The sequence below is a fragment of the Mastigoproctus giganteus genome, chromosome 1 (genome assembly GCF_048544385.1).
Source record: "Mastigoproctus giganteus isolate SK-2022 chromosome 1, ASM4854438v1, whole genome shotgun sequence".
In the NCBI taxonomy this organism is placed as follows: Eukaryota; Metazoa; Arthropoda; class Arachnida; order Uropygi; family Thelyphonidae; genus Mastigoproctus; species Mastigoproctus giganteus.
The window spans coordinates 237313230-237334195 of record NC_143575.1 but is presented as its reverse complement, the minus strand read 5'-3'; the positions used below and the strand labels follow the sequence as shown (position 1 = coordinate 237334195).

Genomic DNA, 20966 nt, shown 5'->3' with positions numbered 1-20966 from the left:
TATGGATTGACTACAATCTAAGTTGGGAAATGCATATAACAAACTTGTACAAAAAATATGAGATTTTATGTGTACTTTTTCTACTACATTAAGAATAAGTTAAATCTTAGAACAAAAGTTACCTTATATTATGCATTAGTGGACTCCCATCTCAATTATTTAGTAAATATATGGGCACGAGCAAATAAAACAGGAATAAGGGCAATAAACAACTTAATGAATAGGATTCTGAAACTTTTAATGGGGACAAACTCTTGGAATGACCTGAACAGGAGAAGGCAATTTTTGTTGAAACATAAAATACTGTATCCTGTTCAGAAACTGAAGTTAAATCTATTCTTAAAAAATCTTAACACTATTTTTGAAGAGTCGAATCTGCAAAGAAATGTCTCACAAAATTTAAGGAACCATAAAGCAATTACTTTGCCTCACCCTAGAGTACTAAATAGATTTGGAGATAGGCACACAATGAATATAATAAACAACTTGTTGGCTAGTGTTGATTTCAGGCTCAGGAGAAGTTACCCCATCTCCAAATTACAATTCATAATAAGAAAATTCTTGATACTCAGTGACACAGTAGATTAAAATTGATATGCAGATAAACTACTACCTATGTTTACAGTGTGGAATATACTATGTGTAGTGACTTCATCGTCTTTTCTGTAAGATAACAAATTTGTACAAAACTGTTGTAAAGGAAGAATTAAAACTTAGATGTCAAGAAATTTACTTTTCTTAACAAGTTTCATTTATTGTAAACGAATTCTATTGATAAATAAATTAAATGAACACAACCTAACCATTTGTTGGATAAATATAGGACCATGCTGAAAAAATTCCACGAGTTAGGTTAGAATGTGACTGTGTCTGCAATTATGCCCAGACACAATAGAAGGGATTATATACTGAAAGCCTTGTGAATTATCTCAAGGCTGAGGGAATCTGCTAGGCTTTTAGTGGGGGGGGGTGATTTTTATGTGTAGCCCACACTTATAGTTAGAAGGAATCTTTTTTTTTTTTTTTTTTTTTTTTTTTGTAGAAATAGTATTCATCTGAATAAAGGTGGTGGAAGGATTTTGGCCAATATCATTATGGATTTCTTAGGGGTTTAGGGGAACTGCTACTAAGGGGGTGGTAATATAGATCTGTGTTTATCTTGTGATATGGGTCAAAGTAATGTGTGCACTCACTTAAAAAATTCTTGGTTCTCGTCACAACAGCTGAAGTTGGTAAGGTGTTCTGAGGGTAGCAATGTTTCAAATGAGTGGGAAGATAAAGCTAGGGAAGGAAGCATAAATAACTTCAAGGTGTGCATCAGGGCAGTAAACTGTAAAAGAATACTTAGTCTTAACCGTATCTACAATAATGTCACATTATCAGTAAAATGACTGAATTCTAACTCCTGGTTAGAACAAATAATGATGATGTAATAGGGCTAATGAAATTATATATATGGTGCCATCCAGAAATTGAGGATGAAGGGTTCTACTATTGTATGTATAATGTATTTAGGAGAGAAAGGGAAGATAGAAGGGTGATGAGGTCATGTTTCTTAAATTGAATAAAAAACTTTAGAATAAAACATTTGAATAAAAAAACTGTAGGGAAAGAGCGAGATCTGGGAGTTACAAAATGGAAAGAGACAAGTTTTTTGAGCAGTGTAAACAGGTGGCCAGGAAAGTCCGTGGTGTCCTATTGATGATTTATCAAACAATACCCTGTAGAGATAGGGAGGGCCGGGTGGATAAAGTGCCTGCCTGGCAACCCGAAGATTGTGGGTTCGAATCCGGCCTCTGGCTTGGATCAAAGTACTGCAAAAAACCTTGGGAGCTGCACTATGGCCACAGAAAGCGATGTGCCAACAACTACAAAAAAAAAAAAAAAAGATAGGGAGGTCGTAAACCCATTGTATGGAAAAGGCAATTGTAAGACTGCATTTGGAATACTGTGTCCAAGTATGAAGATCTCATCTTAAAAAGACATTGGCTGTGAGTTTCTTGAAAGGGTCCAAAGATGGGCAGCTTGCATGGTGAGAGGGATTAGTAAAATGAATGAAGGTGTAGAATTTTCACCGTTATAAAGAATTCCAGAACAAGGGGCCATAAATTCAAATTACAGGGGAAGAGGTTTAGACTAGATTGTAGGAAGTTTTATTTTTGCCAGTGAGTTGTTGATTGCTGGAACAGGTTGCCTTCTTAGGTAATTATTATTATTAGCCATATGGTGCAAGGAAGCCTGAGGCTTATGCTGCATTATCCAAAAAAAAATTCTGAATTACCCTGAGAGAGAGAGAGAGAGAGAGAGAGAGAGAGAGAGAAAGAACAAGAATCAGAAGTAGGACTCACTAGATGTGAGCCCCTGGGGGTTGAATAGAAATAGTATTCACCATATAGCGCAAGGAAGCCACAGGCTTTTGTTGCACTGGCAAAAAAAAAAAAAAAAAAAGTAGGTAGTTGAGGCTGACAGTTTGAATAAATTCAGAGGTCAACTGGATAGTTAGTTACCTGCACGAAGAGGGAAGTACATAATTTTAATTTGTATTTTATCTACTTTTTTTTTTTTTTTTTTTTTTTGCTACACGGCTGATGTAGCAGAAGCCTTGTAGCTGCTTTGGCTATACATTATATGGCTATACTAATACTCACTTTCCATCCTGCCTCCTGTGAGAACGATCGGCTTTGAAACCTTTTATACAAAATAAATGGATAAAAAGTATATTTTATTTCTTATTACTGAATTCCTCCTAAGTTGCCAAAATTTCTTTTGTTTCCTAAACCTTTTTTTTTACTTCATTGATTTTGTTAATTTTTGATCTCTGTGTAAGAGACCAAATTGCCTTATTCCAAATTGTGGTGCAGATCACCAGATTGTCGGCGCCTCCGTAGCCAGGCGGGCAGTAGCGGCAGTGTGTAGCACACGCTTCTTGATTAGACTGGGATTCGAGCCCGTGACCACCAAATACGGAGGATGCAGAAAGGTCAAGTAATGACCACCGCATATCCTCTGAGCAATATGGCCTTATTTGCTAATGCTCCTAAAAACCAAATAACAACAACAACACCAGATTGTCTTGTTCACCGAATGGCATGCATTGAATTATCACATACACTCAACTGTCATGTGCCGAATTATTGCATACAGCAAATTGTCATGCACCAAACTGTTGTACAACAAATTTTCTTGCAAGGAATTGACGTGGACCTCGTTTAGAGTAGTGTGTACAGGCCGAAAAAATGTGGGTCTTTTGGAATTGGTGCAGAAAAGAACAACCAGATTAGTCAAGAACACTAGGCACTTGCAAGGATACCTGATTAAGTGTTTAAGTCTTTAAATGTGCTGAGTAAAATTTGTGATTTTCTAATGCACACACAGAGACAACAACTGAAATTGATAAAGGTTGGCTTCAGGATAGAGCTGCAAAAGTTTTCTTTCAGCTGGTAAATAATTTTTTGTTGGCACAAACTGCCATTTGGTGTTGAGAAGTGGGCAGTTTAAATAAATTTAAGGAAGAATTTGACATATTATTAGATGAAGTGTGTGTGTGTGTGTGCGTGTGCGTGCGTGCGCGCGTGCGCGTGTGTTTGCTGATCCTATATAAGCTTGATTATGTTATCATTTGTGAATAATAATGTTCTTGTTTATACTCCGGCACAACCACCAGTTCAGTGGAATTTACAATAAATCAATCAATATGAGCGTTATCGTATTTAGCAGTCACGGGCTTGAATCCCAGTCTACTCAAAGAGCACGTGCTACTGCACTCCTGCTCCTGACAATAATAATAATCCATTAATGTTATGTGTGTTTCATTTTATTGGTGGCATTTTTCAGTTTGGGTCTTTTCAAGAAAGATGAAAATTGGAGTGTGATATAACCTTAGAATATGGGGTTTTAGTTAAGTTATTTTGGCATGTGTGATTTAGCAAATTCTTCACTGCTCTGATCTTAAATTACATTTGTGGCAGAGTAGATTTATGACTTGTCTTGTTTGAATTCTGTTCATTAGGTTAACACGTTTGCTGCCTCAGTGCATATAACTAAAATGGCACTAGTAGCATTGTGGCATAATGCATACAAGCAGTCATTCTTAAGCTGTCAACCAAGTGCCATAATGTAAAGGCACATGAAATTAACAACTCAGAATTGGCACAATAATTGAATGCTTTGCAGTAATGCTTAGCATTTGATTATAGACTTGGCACACAGTTTTGTTTGTTTTTTGCTTGTGCTGATGTACATGAATACACCTTTTATAAAATTTTAAGATTTGTTCTGATTTACAACTCAGTACAAAAGTAAGTGCTTGCTTTTAGCAATGAATTTTAAACTTTTAATTATTAACTGTATGAATTTTTGGAATGTTGGTAATTTTCAAAATGTTGATTTTTTTTTTTTTTTCAACATTCAAAAATTATGGCACATCGATTGAGTTCTCTCATATTTAGATGATATCAAAAGTAAGTTCTAAAGGTTATGAGAAAATAAAAAAATTTTAATACTGTCAGATGGTAATTTTCAAGAAATATATAGTATGTGAGATTGGAATTGAACTGTGAATACACATTGGCTAGTTGAAGCATGTATTCAGATTGGTTTGGAATAACAAGGTTTTGTTTTGTTTGGATTTTTTTGGCGCACTAGCAACTACGGCTATGGTGGAATAACAAGGTGGTATTACAAATGATAATTGAGAAGAACAATTGTCATAGAATAGACTATAATGGTTTTGTAGATCTTATGTATATAGAATAAACTAACTAAATATGCAAGCAAATATTAAAATATGAAAAAATTAGTACAGAAATTTTAAAAATATATATGTATATATAAAAGTGTTCAGTTAAAAGGCACTGGAGTGTGTCACACTTACTTTTAGGCTTAGGCCATTCTGCACCCTTTTTATATACATTAGCATTTTTATACATTAGCATGCATGCATAAGTGCCTGTTGTCTTCACTATGTCCAATGGAACTCTTCTCTCATGTCCATTCTTAGCATTGTGCTGTTTGGTTTACAAGAATGCAAAATGTGGGATGGTCTGTAAGATTTCTGTTATTCTTTTCTTTGGTTAGATTACTGTTTTAAATCTTCTGATGTCACTGTTTGCTTAGATTGTGTAAGTGAAATAATTTTTACAGGGATCAAATCCTTAATTCCATACTCCACCTTAAAATCATGTCTTTTATCTGAACCTTGGTTTTCCAGTAATTGTGCTAATGCTATTAAAGATAAGAATATTGCATATCACAATTGGCTTTCATCCATATCTCTAGGGTCATTTTCTACCTACACCAAAGCTCATAACAGTTTTGAAGCAGTTATTAATCAGTCCAAATTAGATTTTGAATAGGCTAAGAGTAGAAAACTTGTTTCTTGTCCAAATGGCAGTCGTGCATTCTGGTCTCTTGCCAAAGCTATTGGCTGCAACTCTTTCCCATCTGTACTCCACATCTGTTAAAAGCTGATGATTCTATTGCTACCTAAGCTAAAGGTAAAGCTGATTTGCTAGCATATTACTTTTCTTCTAACTCTTACATTGATGACTTCTTAGCATTAGCAGGTAAACCACCACCTACTATCCACAGTACACTTCACTCAATGTCTCCTGTGGTCTTCCATGAAAAGGATGGCAGAAGAATTTTGAACAATCTTGATGCCAAGAAAGCATTAGTTCCTGATGGCATTTCTCCACTTTCTAAAAACCTGTGCTCCTGAGCTTACTCTTGTTCTGTGTCACCTTTTTATACTTTCTTATTCATCTGGTGTTTTTTCCTTCTGTTTGGAAATTTACCTATATCCAGCCAGTTCCGCGCCTTCGTAGCCAGGTGGGAAGGAGCAGCAGCGCATAGCACACATTTCTTGATTAGACCGGGGTTCGAGCCTGCCACCACCAAATACGGAGGATGCGGAAAGGTCAGGGAATGACCACCGCATATCCTGGAGCAATATGGCCTTAGTTTCTAATGCTCCTAAAAACCAAATAAATAAACAAACAAATAACCAGCCAGTTCCCTAAAAGAATGACAAATTCTTCCCATCCAGTTATCATCCCATTGCACTCACTTTACTTTTTCTAAAGTAATAGAGAAATGTTAACCACCAACTCCTAGACTATCTTGAAACCTTTCATATGATCATCAATATGGATTCCATCAGTGTCATCCACTGGTGATACACTGGATTATGATATACCCATATAAAAAAATTCAGTGGAAAAGTTTGGTTAAACTCAAGCAATTGTTCTTGAAATTTTAATGGCTTTTGATTGTGTTTGACATAAAGGTCTTCTAAATAATCTTCCATCTTATGAATTACTGACTTTTTTGTAACTGGGTATCCAGTTTTCTCTCTGACCACTCACTACACGTTTTCTCTCTGATGGTAAGTGGTTCTCTGTCTTCTAACTTCTCCACTAATGGTAGTGTTCCCAAAGGTTCAGTTCTTCTCCCAGTCTTTTTATCTTGTGTATTAATGACCATCCATTGACTGGAAATCCTATCTTTAGTTTTGCTGAAGATAGAACATTGCATTCTTTTTTCCAGTTTGAGAACAGGAGTCTGCACAAACAGCTTCAACTTCTTGAATATTCTTTACCAATTCCTTAAATGCTGATCTCCAGAGGGGCAAAGGTAATTTATTTAAATCCATTCCTTCTAAAACTTAGTCCTGTCTTATATCTTGCAAAAAGGATTCTGCTCCTGTGCTTAAGTTTGACAACACTGATTTCTAGACAAGATCACATATCTCTGTTATGATTACCTTAATCACTAATAGATATATTGTGATTCTCCCAACTTCTAATTTCCATTGGCATAAGCAAATTGCAAATTTTGCTTTCCCTGCATCTAAAAAACTGGGTCTAGTTGGGTTAAATCTTCTCATAGATGTTCTGTTTCTGTTACATGCCTTTTCTATTGATACTTCCTTGGGCCCTGTTCTTCTGAATATGCTTCTATATCCCCCCCCCCAAACCAGTCCAAACATGTTGCAACCAGTTTTACTGTCCAACTTCAAACTCACAGAACCAACATTTCTTCTTCTTCATTTATTCCTTCAATTTCTGTTTTCTGGAACAATCTCCCTTTACACATATTTCCTTAAAATTACAATCTACAGAAATTCAGTTCTAATGTTAACAAGTATTTTATAGAAAGGATGTAAAATTGGAATTGTTCTATATATCACCTTTTAGATACATATTTTATGGAGGAGTGGAGATCTTATAGTTATTTCAGATGGAATGTATTAAGTTGGTTGTTGATAATTCTTGTATAAACAAGAAAAGTTAAGGTTAAGGTAAATCACCTTATTACTTATGTATGTACATGAAGAAGTTATAGTATGTTTTATTGGACTAAATTCAAAAATAGCAAAAGCTTAAATTTCCAGTACTCACCTTTGATTGATCTGCAGTTGTTATGGTTTGAATAATAAGAGATTGGCTAACTTTAAGGTGATTGGTTTATTAAAAAAATTAAGGGGATGAATAAGTGGCAATTATGATGGAAACGGGATTGGTTTATTAAAAAAATTAAGGGGATGAATAAGTGGTAATTATGATGGAAACGGGATTAAAATATGCGCAAGGAAGTAGAAGTGCACTAACTCCGTCCTTGGTTGTCGTGAAGTTGATTAGAGTTGGAATTATTCACTATTTAGAATTTCAACTCTAATCAACTTCACGACAACCAAGGATGGAGTTAGTGCACTTCTACTTCCTTGCGCATATTTTAATCCCGTTTCCATCACAATTACCACTTATTCATCCCCTTAATTTTTTATTAAACCAATCACCTTAAAGTTGGCCAATCCCTTATTATTCAAACCATAACAATTGCAGATCGATCAAAGGTGAGTATTGGAAATTTAAGCTTTTGCTATTTTTGAATTTAGTATGTATGTGAAGTAATTTGTATAAACCAATTAATGCATTTTTTCCTTCCCATTTAGATTTAGGCCTTCAGTATTAATATTAACAGGGTAAAGTTTTACATTAGATTTTATATATATATATTGTTAATTGCTTTTTTTAAATTTTATCTTCTAGGGTATCATCTGCATGCTCCGGAATCATATTTCCCATACTTCCACAAACATAATATAACAACAGTTGTTAGACTTAATAAGAAAATCTATGATTCCCACCGATTTTCAGACAATGGTTTTGATCATAGAGACTTATTTTTTGTTGATGGTAGTACACCTAGTGATGCAATTATGAAAGATTTTTTAGAGATTTCAGAAACTGCAGTTGGAGCACTTGCTATTCACTGTAAAGGTAAGGATTTTTATTTACCTTGAGTGCACGTAAAATTTTTATTAAATCTAGGTTTTTGAAAATTAGAATTTTACAAAGACAATACATGAGGTTGTAATGATACTCTAATCTTTATTTTGGATTCTGTTACCATTCTTTAATGTGCAGTATATATATTCTGAGCAGGAAAATTTTATTCATTTTAGAAGGTCCTGTTAACATTACCAGGTCCATTAACCAAGTACTTGGTGAAGACTATATTCTAAAAATATTGAAATTTAAATACTTAAATTTAAAATTAAATTAAAAGATAATAATGAGATGTAAGTGTAGCTCTAAACAAGAGCTTTCATAGTTATTACTTAATATTTAATATTTTAAATATTCTACCATAGAATATTTTAGAAAGCATGTCTTTGTTTTATTTGTATCTTATTAAGTATATTTTTGTATTTTTATAATTTTAGGTTTTTAGACTTTCTATTGTTCATAAGTATATTTTTTGTTAGAGAGATTAATTTTTGTCTTAATTTCAAAAGTAGGTCTCTTATTGTTTGGCAACTCACCAGGTGTACTTTTGATACCTTGATAGAACCAGTATGATATAAGTTACTAGAACTAACTTTAGGCTTTATTCAGTGATATTGTGATAATTTTTAATTTTATTTAAATTTTTAAGGGGAAATTTTTAAAGATAATTCAATGGTGCCTGTTTTAATATTTTTATTATTTAAATTTTTACCTTACTTCTCCTTAAATTTTGGTTTCAACTGGATAAGGCATGCATAAAATGTCAGAGGATGTCATGACTGATAGAGGAATTGTCATTGACAGATCACCTCTGAGTTATGGCCTTTTTCCTTGTGTTCACCGCTGTATGTATGCAGAAATTTTCTAGCTGATGGTGATTCTTTTTTGTGTTCTTTATTTAGGGAGTATAGTGACCTAAAATTGCAATTTGGTATACAGTTAGATGAGACTGCATCTCTGAGAATGCAAGTAGATACCCTAGAAAAAATTTTAACTGGACTAGAAGAGAACTAAGTGTCTGTTTGTATACTGAGTGATCCTCTCTCAAATCCAGCTCTAGGAGGGAATCTTTCAGTGCAGAATTGCTTTGGTTTTTCCCAGGAGTTCGTCTTATTAGGGGGATTCAGTTGTAAGGGAAACAGAAAATTTATTCTGTAATAAAGACAAATGGAACAGAAACAAAAGGCTTGAACTGTAAAGTATTATTCTTAAGTGATCAAGCAGTACAGAGTGACCTCATAGAGTGCTTCAAATTTATATTTAGTTCTTTCCATTTATAGAGCTCTTTATTTGTTTACTTACCTATTCTTTGCTAAAGTAGTCAGTATAGCTTTCTTAGAAGAAAGGAAAGTTACCTTTATTTTTCTTATTCTTATCTAACTAACTTATAACTGTCGCTTGGTCATTTGGTGACACTACTCCTGCCTTCACATGGCAGGGCTAGTAACTCAGCTGGAGAGTTAATCCCCCCCCCCCAACTGCAGAAAGGAGCAGACTTTGGGCTGTGGTGCATTCCCATTCCTTTGAGCTAGAACTATCTTGATACACAAAACCCTGATTGTGACATTTCTAAGAGATTAAAAACTAGCTAACCTTAACAGGATTGCCCATTTTTAAAATTATATTTATTATTGAATTAGCCAGTGAGTTTCCACCTTTTTTCATTCTTGTAATGTCTAGAAAATGCTGTTGGTTCACCAATAATGGTCAGGAGACTCCAAGTTTGGAGATTTACTTGTTGAAGCTGTAAACAAACACTCAAACAAACACACTGTAAACAAGCTCTCCTTAAGTTTCTAGCTTTTAGTGGAGTTCTTCTCAACGTAATGCCTAATGCTTCTCTCAACCTGTCCAAAGGTGTCATCTCTGAATGGGACCTAATGGATGTTGCGGAGGAAGAAATTGTCCAGGAACTGTGGAATCAAATGTTGTACAGAAAAAAATGGATACAAATTAGAAAGATCGTGTGCTGCTAAAGTTGTTGAATTTGCCTATACATTTCAAATCCTACATAATGCTACAAATGTCAAAAAATACAGGAATTCTCAAGCTGTTTGTTGAGTCGTTCCTGTTTGTCTCAGCTGTGGTTCCAAGACCCACACTCAAACTGATTCTAACTCCCAAACTACAAAATGTCCAAACTGTAAAGCAATCATCCAGATTTTTTTTTGGTAGTTGTTGGCACATGGGCTTCTGTGGCCATAATGCACCTCCCAAGGTTTTTGCAGTACTTTGATCCAAGCCCGAGGTGGGAATCGAACCTGCGACCTTTGGGTTGCCAGGCAGGCACTTTACCCACCCGGCTAGCCTGGTCAGCAATCATCCAGATAATCTAGATCATGTGAGCAATCGAAAAATAGAAAAACAAATTCCGTTTTTCTGGAGGATAAACGGAATTAATCTTTCCGTTTATCCTCCAGTTCTGTACTCCAGCATTGAATGGATAATAATAAATGGCTCAGTAGATTAGAAAGTGATCACTTTCTGATCAGATGCAAAATTCAAACAACAATGGACACTAACAAAAATCATCCATTTCATTAGATGGGAAAAAAAAAAAAAAACCCACTATTCATACAGTAGTAGTAGTAATAATGGAGGCATGTGATGCAAGAAAGCAAGCGTATGAACTTTGTAGTATCAGAAAAAAAAAAAAAAACCCAATTTCACACATCCATTCTTTGTAAAAGTTTGTCCAATTTCTCCTTAAATTTATTTAAGCTATCAACTTCCACAACAACAGGTGGAAGTTTGTTCCAGCAGTTAACTACCTGCTGGCTAAAGGCAAATTTCCAAACATCTATTCTACAACCGTCTTTCCTCAATTTGAATTTATGTCCCCTCAGGATCGTAATCTGAGCAAGCATAAGAATCCGGTCAGAATTCAGCACGCTAAACCCATTTAAGGCCTTATACACCTCAATCAGATCACCTCGCAGGTTCCTAGTCTCCAGCTGCTGCAATTTGCAGAACCTAGCTTTTCTTGGTAAGAGGATCCCTTTGTTCCCCTCACCAATCTTGTTTCCCTTCTCTGTACATGCTGAAGGAACTCTACATCCTTCCTAAAGTGAGGCCTCCAGACCTGTACACAGTATTCAAGGCATGGCTTGGCCATTGTCTTATACAAAGGGATAATCACTTCCTTTTCCCTACTAGCAAAATTCTTGTATATCATTGACAAGACCCCATGACAAGACCTGCTCTGGCAGACTGTCTCCATTACTCAGAAAACTTCATATCTGACTGCCCAATTACTCCCAGGTCTTTTCATTTTTTACCACCCTGTGTGTAGTAACACATAGTTGGTATGCTTCTCTGGAGTTATTTCTCCCCATATGCAGTACTTTGGATTAGTCAATGTTAAACTTCAGTTGCCACTTCTCAGCTCATCTGCCCAACTTTTTAGATTCTATTGCAGCAGCAGCACACTGCCATTACTGTCATTAACAACCCTGCCAACCTTTGTATCATCTGCAAACTTTGACATTAAGCCTGATATACCTTCATCAATATCATTGATAAATATACAAAACAGCAGTGGGCCTAACACCAAACCCTGGCGACTCAACTAATAACATTAGTCCACAAAGAGCAGGGCCATTGATTACCACGCTCTGTCTTCTCCCACTCAACCACCCTTTTATCCATTGTAGCAACTTACTCTTAATACCATACTGCTCCAATTTGGACAGTAGTCTTCTGTGCACAACAGTGTCAAAAGCATTCCTGAAATCCAAGTATATGATATCAAAATTATTTTTTGCATCCAGTTCCTTTGTAACCACATCATAGTATTCAATCAAATTTGTCAGACAAGACTTTCCCTTAACAAACCCATACTGTGTCTGAATTATTACTGCAGTCTTGTCTAGATGATCCTGCTATGCATCTTTAACCAGTGACTCCATTATTTTTCCCCGGAACAGAAGTTAAACTAATGGTCTGTAATTACTCATGTCACCCTTAGATCCCCCTCTGTGAATTGGTGTTACATTTGCACATCTCCAGTCCATAGGGACTTCCCCTGAGTCCAAGAATGCTCTCATAATTATGGCTGAGGGTTTGCTTACTTCCTTTGCCACCTCCTTTAATATAACTGGATAGATCCCGTTTATACTAGGTGTTTAACTTCAACAATTTCTCCTCCACTTGGCTCTCAGTTATTACAAAATTATTAAGCACCCTGTTACAGTTTGATAAACTTCTAGCATTTTTCTCCATTAATAACTCCTCGTGTGTGAATTTAGATGCAAAATACTCATTCAGTTTATCAGTATCCATTGACAATGCTGCCAAGCACATTATAAATCAGTTGTTAGCTGCGGTGCAAATTGCTATTCTGAAAATATCTGCTTATAAACGTGTAAATATCTGCATACTAACTCATGGTAGAATGAGATATGTAATACTATCAAATGAGAGAAGATCAATGCAGGGAATCTATTTTTGGAGTTTCCTGCCACCACCAATCTGATAAATTATGAGTGGCTCAAAGAGAGAGAGAGAGAGAGAGAGAGAGAGAGAGAGAGAGAGAGAGAGAGAGAGAAAAAAAAAAAAAGTACCTTACATTAGAAAGCAAGCTAAATTCAAACTGCTGAATTCATTTCATTTAGATGATCACTAAAGACTGACTCCCAATTAATATGGCATAAGATTAGAATGTTAATGGTAAATTCACTCAAATATCTTTCACAATTCTTCAACTATAATGGGAAGGAATTATCCTTCCCACTAGATATTGCAAATTCTCTTGGTTTCTCTTTCTCCCAAGTATCAGCATCAACTGCATTGTTGACTATTAATTAATACAGAATTTGAACGTAAAATCTAAGGATAAGGTCCTTCTTAGACCTTATGGTTAAAACAGAATTACATATATGTAATGCATTGATATACAGAAAACATTTGTTACTATTTGGTGATACATTAGCATTAGTAGAGGCATATGATGCAAAAAAGCAAGCTTATGCAGCATCAGCCAAAAAAAAAAAAAAATCCTTCTACTTCACCCCTCCGTTCGTTCGAAATAACTGTCCATCTGAGCCTTAAATTTATTTAGGCTATCAACTTCCACAACAAGGGATGGAAGTCTGTTCCACCAACCAACTACCCGCTGGCTAAAGGCAAATTTCTGCACATCTATCCTACATCTGTCTTTCCTCAATTTGAATTTATGCCCTCTCAGGTGATTATTCTGAGCAAGAGGAAGAATCCCATCAGCATTGAGCATGCTCAAACCATTCAAGGCTTTATACACTTCTGTCAGATCACCTCACCAGTGCCTAGTCTCCAGACACTGTAATTTGCAAAACTTAAGCCTTTCTTCGTAAGAGCAACCCTTTGTTCCATTCACTAATCTTGTTGCCCTTCTCTGTATTCGTTCCAGCAGCTCTACATCCTTCTTGAAATGAGGCCTCCAGACCTGTATATAGTACTCAAGGTGTGGCCTGACCATTGCCTTATACAAGGGAATAACCACCTCCTTATCCCTGCTAGAGAAATTCCTGTATATCATTGATAAGACACCATGAGCTACTCTCACAGCCCGCCTGCACTGCTCAGAGAACTTCATATTTGCCTGCACAATTACCCCCAGGTCCTTTTCATTCTCTACAACTGTCGGTGTAGTACCACAGAGTTGATACGTTGTTCTGGGGTTGCTGTTTCCCCTATGTCAATGTTAAACTTCATTTGCCACCTCTCAGCCCATCTGCTCAACCTTTCCAGAACACTGTTGCAACAACATAGTGTTAGTAGTGTCCTTAACTGTTACGAGTGGTATGAATCCCACCTTTCTCTTTTCGGATAAATTAAATCTTTAGTAATTGATAAATTCAGTATTAATTTGGTTTCCCTAATTGCTGATATTTATTTTGATTGTGTCGAAATTCATAAAAAATTGTAATACCATCAACAAGGACGGAAACCAGTAAAATCAAATAAATATTATTCGAAATTAGAATTAAAATATTAAATATCTTCTAAAGACCCAGACCACTCGTAACCTTGCTTAGGAGAAAGTCATATACAGTACATTTCAGCTATAAGAACTTCCGCTGAAAGGTCACGCGGGTCAAGGGAAAAGTGTCTTCTCTTATAAACACACGAGCGTTCGGCAAGTATGGGAAGATGCTATAGCAGGGGAAGAACAGTTCTTTCCCCACATAAACAACAAAATACTTTGAGCTCTTTCTGAATGATGGTGATATTGAATAACACTCTCGCTTGCCCAAAAATGGTCAAAAGTAACACCCGTGTCAGTAGCCATGACGTACTTAGGGTTGGTTGCTTGTTAAGTGAAGGAATCTGCAAGGCTTTAGGGGGTAAATTTTTATCAGCATGGCCCACACTTGTAGGTAGAAGGAATTTGTTTTGTAGAGACGGGATACACTTAAACAAAGGTGGTGCAAAGGTTTTTGCCAGTATTATTGAGGATACCTTAAAGGTTCAGGGAAACTGCTAGTTAGGGGGGATGTGGGTAATACTGACACGCGTTTATCTGATAATATTGGTCAAAGTAACTCTTGCACATACCTCAAGAGTTCTTATCTGTTACCCCAACTGGACGTATTATCTAGATGTTCTGGGGGCACAAACGTTTCACGTGGGCGGGTAGCTAATGCCAGGGAAGAGAGCCTAAAAAACTTCAAGGGTTGTGTTAGGGTTGTTAAATATACAAGAACAGTAAATCTTAATTGTTTATACAGTAACGTTAGAAGTGTCGTCAATAAAATGAGCGAATTCGAACTGCTGGTTAAAACAAGTAACGCGGACATAATAGGGCTTACAGAGACGTGGTGCCACCCGGAAATTGGGGATGATGAGTTTCAGTACGGCTTGTATAATGTATTTAGGAAGGATAGGTTAGATAGAAGGGGTGGTGGGGTAATGCTTCTTATCAGAAGCAGCCTGAGTGCGACGATAGCTTTCCCGGATTCAGACGTTTCACATGCTAGTATAGAGTCTGTATGGTGTGAGATAGTTGGAAACAAAGGTATAATGCGAGTAGGAGTAATCTACAGACCAGGTGATTGTGAAGATTATGACAAAAGCCTCTACATGCAAATGGAATGGGCAAGTAAGCATCAATGCCTTATTATGGGTGATTTCAATCTGCCTCTAATTGATTGGAGTAAATGGGAAGGAAACTCGACATGGGGAACAAAATTTTTAAATCAACTAGATGACTGTTATTTGTATCAACATGTCAGAGAAAATACTAGAGAAAAGAATATCCTAGACCTCATCATCACACATGAATCAGATGACATAACAGGGCTGACAGTAGAGGAACCAGTAGCAGGAAGTGATCACGGAGTTCTACGGTGGATGATGACGAGAGAGGTAGCAGAAGTAAAAGGCAAAGGAATGGGTTTTAATTTCAGAAAAGGAAATTACGATGCCTTAAGGTACTACATGGCCTCTATTAACTGGGTAGATATCGCGCAGAGAATGAATACAATTGAACTGTGGTACGCTTTTAAAACATTAATCACAGATGCCTTGAATGCGTATATACCATTAAAAAAATACTCCACGAGGAGGGTTCCAAGTTGGATGACTAGTGAAGTTGCCGCATTACTTGAGCAGAAAAAGGTGGCATGGAAAGGTTACAGAACAATAAAAAGTACTGAAGCCTATAACAGCTACAAGGTGATGTGTAATAGAGCCACAGAAAAGGTTCGACTGGCAAAGGCAGTTTATGAGAAATCACTAGCAAACAGAGCAAAGAGGGGGGATAAAGAATTCTTCACATATATAAATGCCAAGAAGAGCAGGACAAACCAGATCGGACCTTTATGTAAGGGAAAGGGGATAGTAATAAATACACCAGCTGCCGTTGCAGATGAACTCAACAGTTATTTTGCATCGATATTTACAAATGAAAAGCCTTTTGTGACAAAGGGAAATTGTGGGAGCGAAGTTAAAAAATATGTAATTAATGATATTGAAATTTCGCAAGATTATTTAATGAAAAAACTTTCGAGCCTACAGACCAGTAAGGCTCCTGGAGTTGATGGAATATACCCTATAATCTTAAGAGAGGCGGCAAGCGAGTGCATTGAACCATTGAGGCTAATTATGCGAGCATCATTAGACTCTGGGGAGATTCCCTTGGATTGGAAAAGTGCAAATGTATCTCCCATACATAAGGGTGGCTCTAAAAGTGAAGTTGGAAATTATCGACCTGTCAGTCTGACTTCAGTAGTAGGGAAAATCATGGAGGCAATGATCAAGGGTGGAATTCAGGATCATTTGGATCGAATTGAAATTCTCAAGGATACTCAGCATGGTTTCGTAAAGGGAAAATCATGTTTAACAAATCTGGTTCGCTATTTCGAAAGGGTCACTCACGAGCTGGATTTAGGGAATAATTTCGACATTGTTTATTTAGATTTCAGCAAAGCTTTTGACTCAGTCCCACATGAGCGGTTGCTTTATAAGCTGGAACAGGTTGGAATCACTGGGAAAATCCTTAGATGGATAGAAGGATGGCTTCAGGGCAGGAGGCAGAGGGTTGTGATAAATGGCTATTCCTCAGATTGGGTTGATGTAAGAAGTGGGGTTCCCCAAGGATCAGTATTAGGACCACTGTTGTTTTTAATTTTCATAAACGACATTGATGAAGGGATAGAGGGCGTGATGTCTAAATTTGCAGATGATGTTAAAATTGGGAGAGTAGTTAATGATCACTGTCAAGCTGAGCTTCTTCAGAGAGACCTAGATAGACTTCAGGAATGGTCAGAAAAATGGCAGCTGTGCTTTAATCCAACAAAGTGTAAGGTATTACACCTGGGAAACAGTAATCCCAAAAAAACTTATTCACTTGGTGGAGTTAAACTAAAGCCAGTACTGGAGGAAAGGGACTTGGGTGTTACGATACGGTCAGACATGAAATTCTCTGAGCATTGTAAACAGGTTGCAAGGAAGGCCCATGGTGTCCTATCGATGATCTATCGAACTTTTGCAAGTAGAGATAGGGACGTGATAATCCCATTATATAAGGCTTATGTTAGACCACACTTGGAATACTGTGTTCAAGTATGGAGACCGCACCTGAAGAAAGACATCGAGCTTCTTGAAAGGGTGCAAAGAAGGGTAACTCGCCTGGTGAGATCGGCAAAAGGGCGTCCTTATGAAGAAAGACTTCGAATATGTGGGTTGCAGAGTTTGGAAACTAGACACCTTAGAGGAGATTTGATTGAGGTGTTTAAGGCTCTGAGAGGCATCAGTAAAATGAATGAGGACAAAATTTTCAAGATTATAAATGATGCTAGAACTAGGGGACATAAATTCAAGTTACGGGGGGAAATGTTTAGATTGGATTGCAGGAAGTTCTATTTTAGCCAGCGAGTTATAAATTACTGGAATAAGTTGCCTTCATGGGTGGTAGAGGCCGACAGTTTGGGGAAATTCAAAGGGCATCTGGATAGTACTTTCGGGTAAGGGAAGCACATAGGATGATAGGTTTAATTTCCTTTTTATTTATTTTTTATTTTATTTTTTTTTATTTATTAATTATTATTATTTAGTTATTTATTTATTTTTTTTTTTTTTGTTTTTATCATTGTTTTGTTCGGATTTTTTTTTTTTTTTTTGGCTGGTGCAGCATAAGCCATAGGCTTTCTTGCACCATGCGGCCGTTACTAATACTAAGTGCTCTAGAAGAAGAGTCAACAGATTCTTGGGCCATGACACGATGCTTGGACCGCCTAAGATTTTGGCCTTGGAATTAGAACATCCAATGAGACAAGCGATGGAAAGATACCCAAAAGATTTGACCCTGAATATAAAAGAAAAGGAGAGAAAAATGAGGGGTGAAGAGTGAAGAGTTGAGAGTTGAGAAGAATTAAGAAGTAAAAGTGTTGGCGTTGTTGTTGTTAAGTGAGAAACAGATAGTGTAGTATTAGTAAGAAGAATTGGAAAATAGTTCGACTTAGAAGATTAAGAGAGTCGCGACTTTGGTCTATAGTGAAAACGCTATCTAGTAAGAATTGTGCCAGTGAAAATCATATTGAGGAACCAAGCAACTTTCCAGCAGCAGTATCAAGCAGAGGGAAGCGTCCTTAGAGGGAGAAATCTTGATTGAAACGAGGGAAAGATACAGGAAAACGGTAAGCGGAATGTTTCATCATGTATGTATGAGAACGAGAGATAGTTTAAATGGAATATTACGGTGACGCAGTTTTCAAAGATGATTCCTTTCTAAGTTGATTTCTCTCTGTTTTATATATGTTACACGTGAATTGTATTACATGTCGCGGTACAACAGTATAGGTACCATGAATATTAACTGGTTAACATAAAGCTTTGATAATCCAATGTATGTACTTAAAATATTAAAAGTCTTAAATGTTAAATGTTCACAAATATTAAATGTTTTAAATATTAAATGTCTGAAATATTAACTGTTTTAAATATTAAACAGAGGAGAAAAGGGTGAAAAGATGTTGGTACTCAGTTGATATTCAACAAGGGCAAATAGCTAAATATACAAATATATATATGTTTATGGATAGTATAGATTGTTGTATTAACTGCATGGCCCTTGTAAGAGAAATATATTTATAAGGAATCATGGTAATGTTGAAGCAATATAATACTAAAAGGGGTATAAAAACAAATGATAATAACTTTTGATTTTAATAAGAAGATGAAATGTTATAAGAGTGAGAATGAACTATATATGTGTATTTTCCTTTGTAATGTGTTTTTATATATTGTAATAAATGATTGTTTTGTTACCAGTACTGCCTCGTTGCTGACTTCAGATCACATCAGTAATCACCTGGGGTTGATTAAGTTCAATTAAAAATTATTGCGCTAAGGAAGGTAATTTCATTAAATTTATTAATTAAATCCTTTCTTAGTTACACAACGCAGAAACGGGCTCAAATCGCGATATAATTTGGATAGATGGGTCATCCAATCTCACCTATTATATTTTGGATATACGAAACCCAGTCCTAAACAAAGCCACAAGGCACACAGATAAGCCATAACTATGTTGGGGAGGTTACTGAGAAAAGGGGGGAAAGTTTAACCATGCAAATACAACTTAATGACAGCCTTTATAGCAGTCACAGCCTTTTGTAATAGAAGACGCTATTTATTATATCCCCTGACAAAATGGTTGCCGTGATTGTATTTAACTTTTCTTAACTATTATCCACATTATACCCGTCTACCAACGAACCATTCTTCATTCTCATCCCCCCCCCCCCACAATATAACAACCCTGCCAACCTTTGTATTGTCTGCAGACTTGGACATTAAGCTTGATTATACCATCATCAGTATTATTTATAAATACAGAAAACAATAATGGACCCGACACTGAACCCTGAGGGACTCCACTAATAACATTAGTCCACGATGAGCAGTGTCCATTGATTACCATTCTCTGTCTTCTCCTCCTCAACCACCCCTTTACCCATAGCAACAATTTTCCTCCAATGCCACACTGCTCCAATTTGTGCAGCAGTCTTCCATGTGCAACAGTATCAAAAGCCTCTCTAAGATCCAAGTATATAATATTAAAGTTATTCTGTGCATCCAGTTCTTTTGTGACTGCATCATAGTATCCAATCAGATTGGTCAGGCAAGACTTCCCCTTAACAAGACCATGCTGTGTCTGAGCTATAACTGAAGTCTTGTCTAGATGATCCTGCAGTGCTTCTTTAACCAGTGCCTCCATTAATTTTATTGGAACAGAAGTTAAACTCACAGGTCTATAATTACTTGTGTCAGCCTTTGATCCTCCTTTGTGAATTGGGGTCACATTTGCACATCTCCAGTCTATGGGTACCGTCCCTGAGTCCAAGGAAGCTCTCATAATTATGGCTAAGGTTTTGCTTATTTCCTTTGCTGTCTCCTTTAATATAACTGGATAGATCCCATCCACCCCAGGTGCCTTTCTTGTAGTTATCTTCAACTATTTCTCCTCCACTTTACTCTCAGTTATTACAAGATTATCTAGCTTATTGCCAGAGTTGAATACACCTATGGCATTCCCCTTGCTGAATAACTCCTCATGTGTGAATGAATACTGCATAATATATGGCCTAAGTGTTTTTGTACTACAAGGCATTCTACCACTGAAAACTGCATAATTCATGGCCTAAGTGTTTTTGGACTACAAGGCATTCCACCATTATTTATCCAAAACTTTCTACATGCTAGAACATTCCAGGTGTGCTATCAATGTGCAGTATCTTTTATTAACAGCATCCAATTTATGGCTTTAATTCTTTCACAGTATTTTGTCCAGGAAAAAGGCATACCACAGAGATCTGTGCTCAGTACCATTTAATTTTTTTATTTTCAAGCAGTATTCCAAGTACTGTATCCACATGCCTCTATGCAGATGACCTTACTATTTCGTGCCTTTCTTGGAACATGCTCACTATAAAGTGACATCTTCAACTTATATTGAATAAGCTACTTTTATGGACAAATAATAATGGCTATTATCAGTCCGAACAAAACTAGTGCCATACATTTCTATAGGAAGCAGAAAATGTATTTTTGGTTCTGAATTATGATTAGAGGGCATGCAGTATCTTTTACTAACAGCATTCAATTTATGGCTTTAATTCTTGGCATTAAGCTTAACTTTTTTTCAGTGCACATGAAATGTATAGGAACTACTGTTTAAAGAAAATGAGCATACTT

General features: G+C 36.4%; 1 protein-coding gene across 1 annotated transcript in view; it reads left to right on the top strand.

The window, feature by feature from the left end:
• The window catches only part of LOC150091667 (dual specificity protein phosphatase CDC14C-like), a 481702-nt gene that overhangs the window by 306188 nt on the left and 154548 nt on the right, over positions 1 to 20966 (top strand). The window contains exon 9 of the mRNA XM_090385065.1: positions 8052 to 8282. Coding sequence (XP_090241191.1) covers positions 8052 to 8282 — 231 coding nt within the window. The remainder of the gene's footprint in view (positions 1 to 8051; positions 8283 to 20966) is intronic.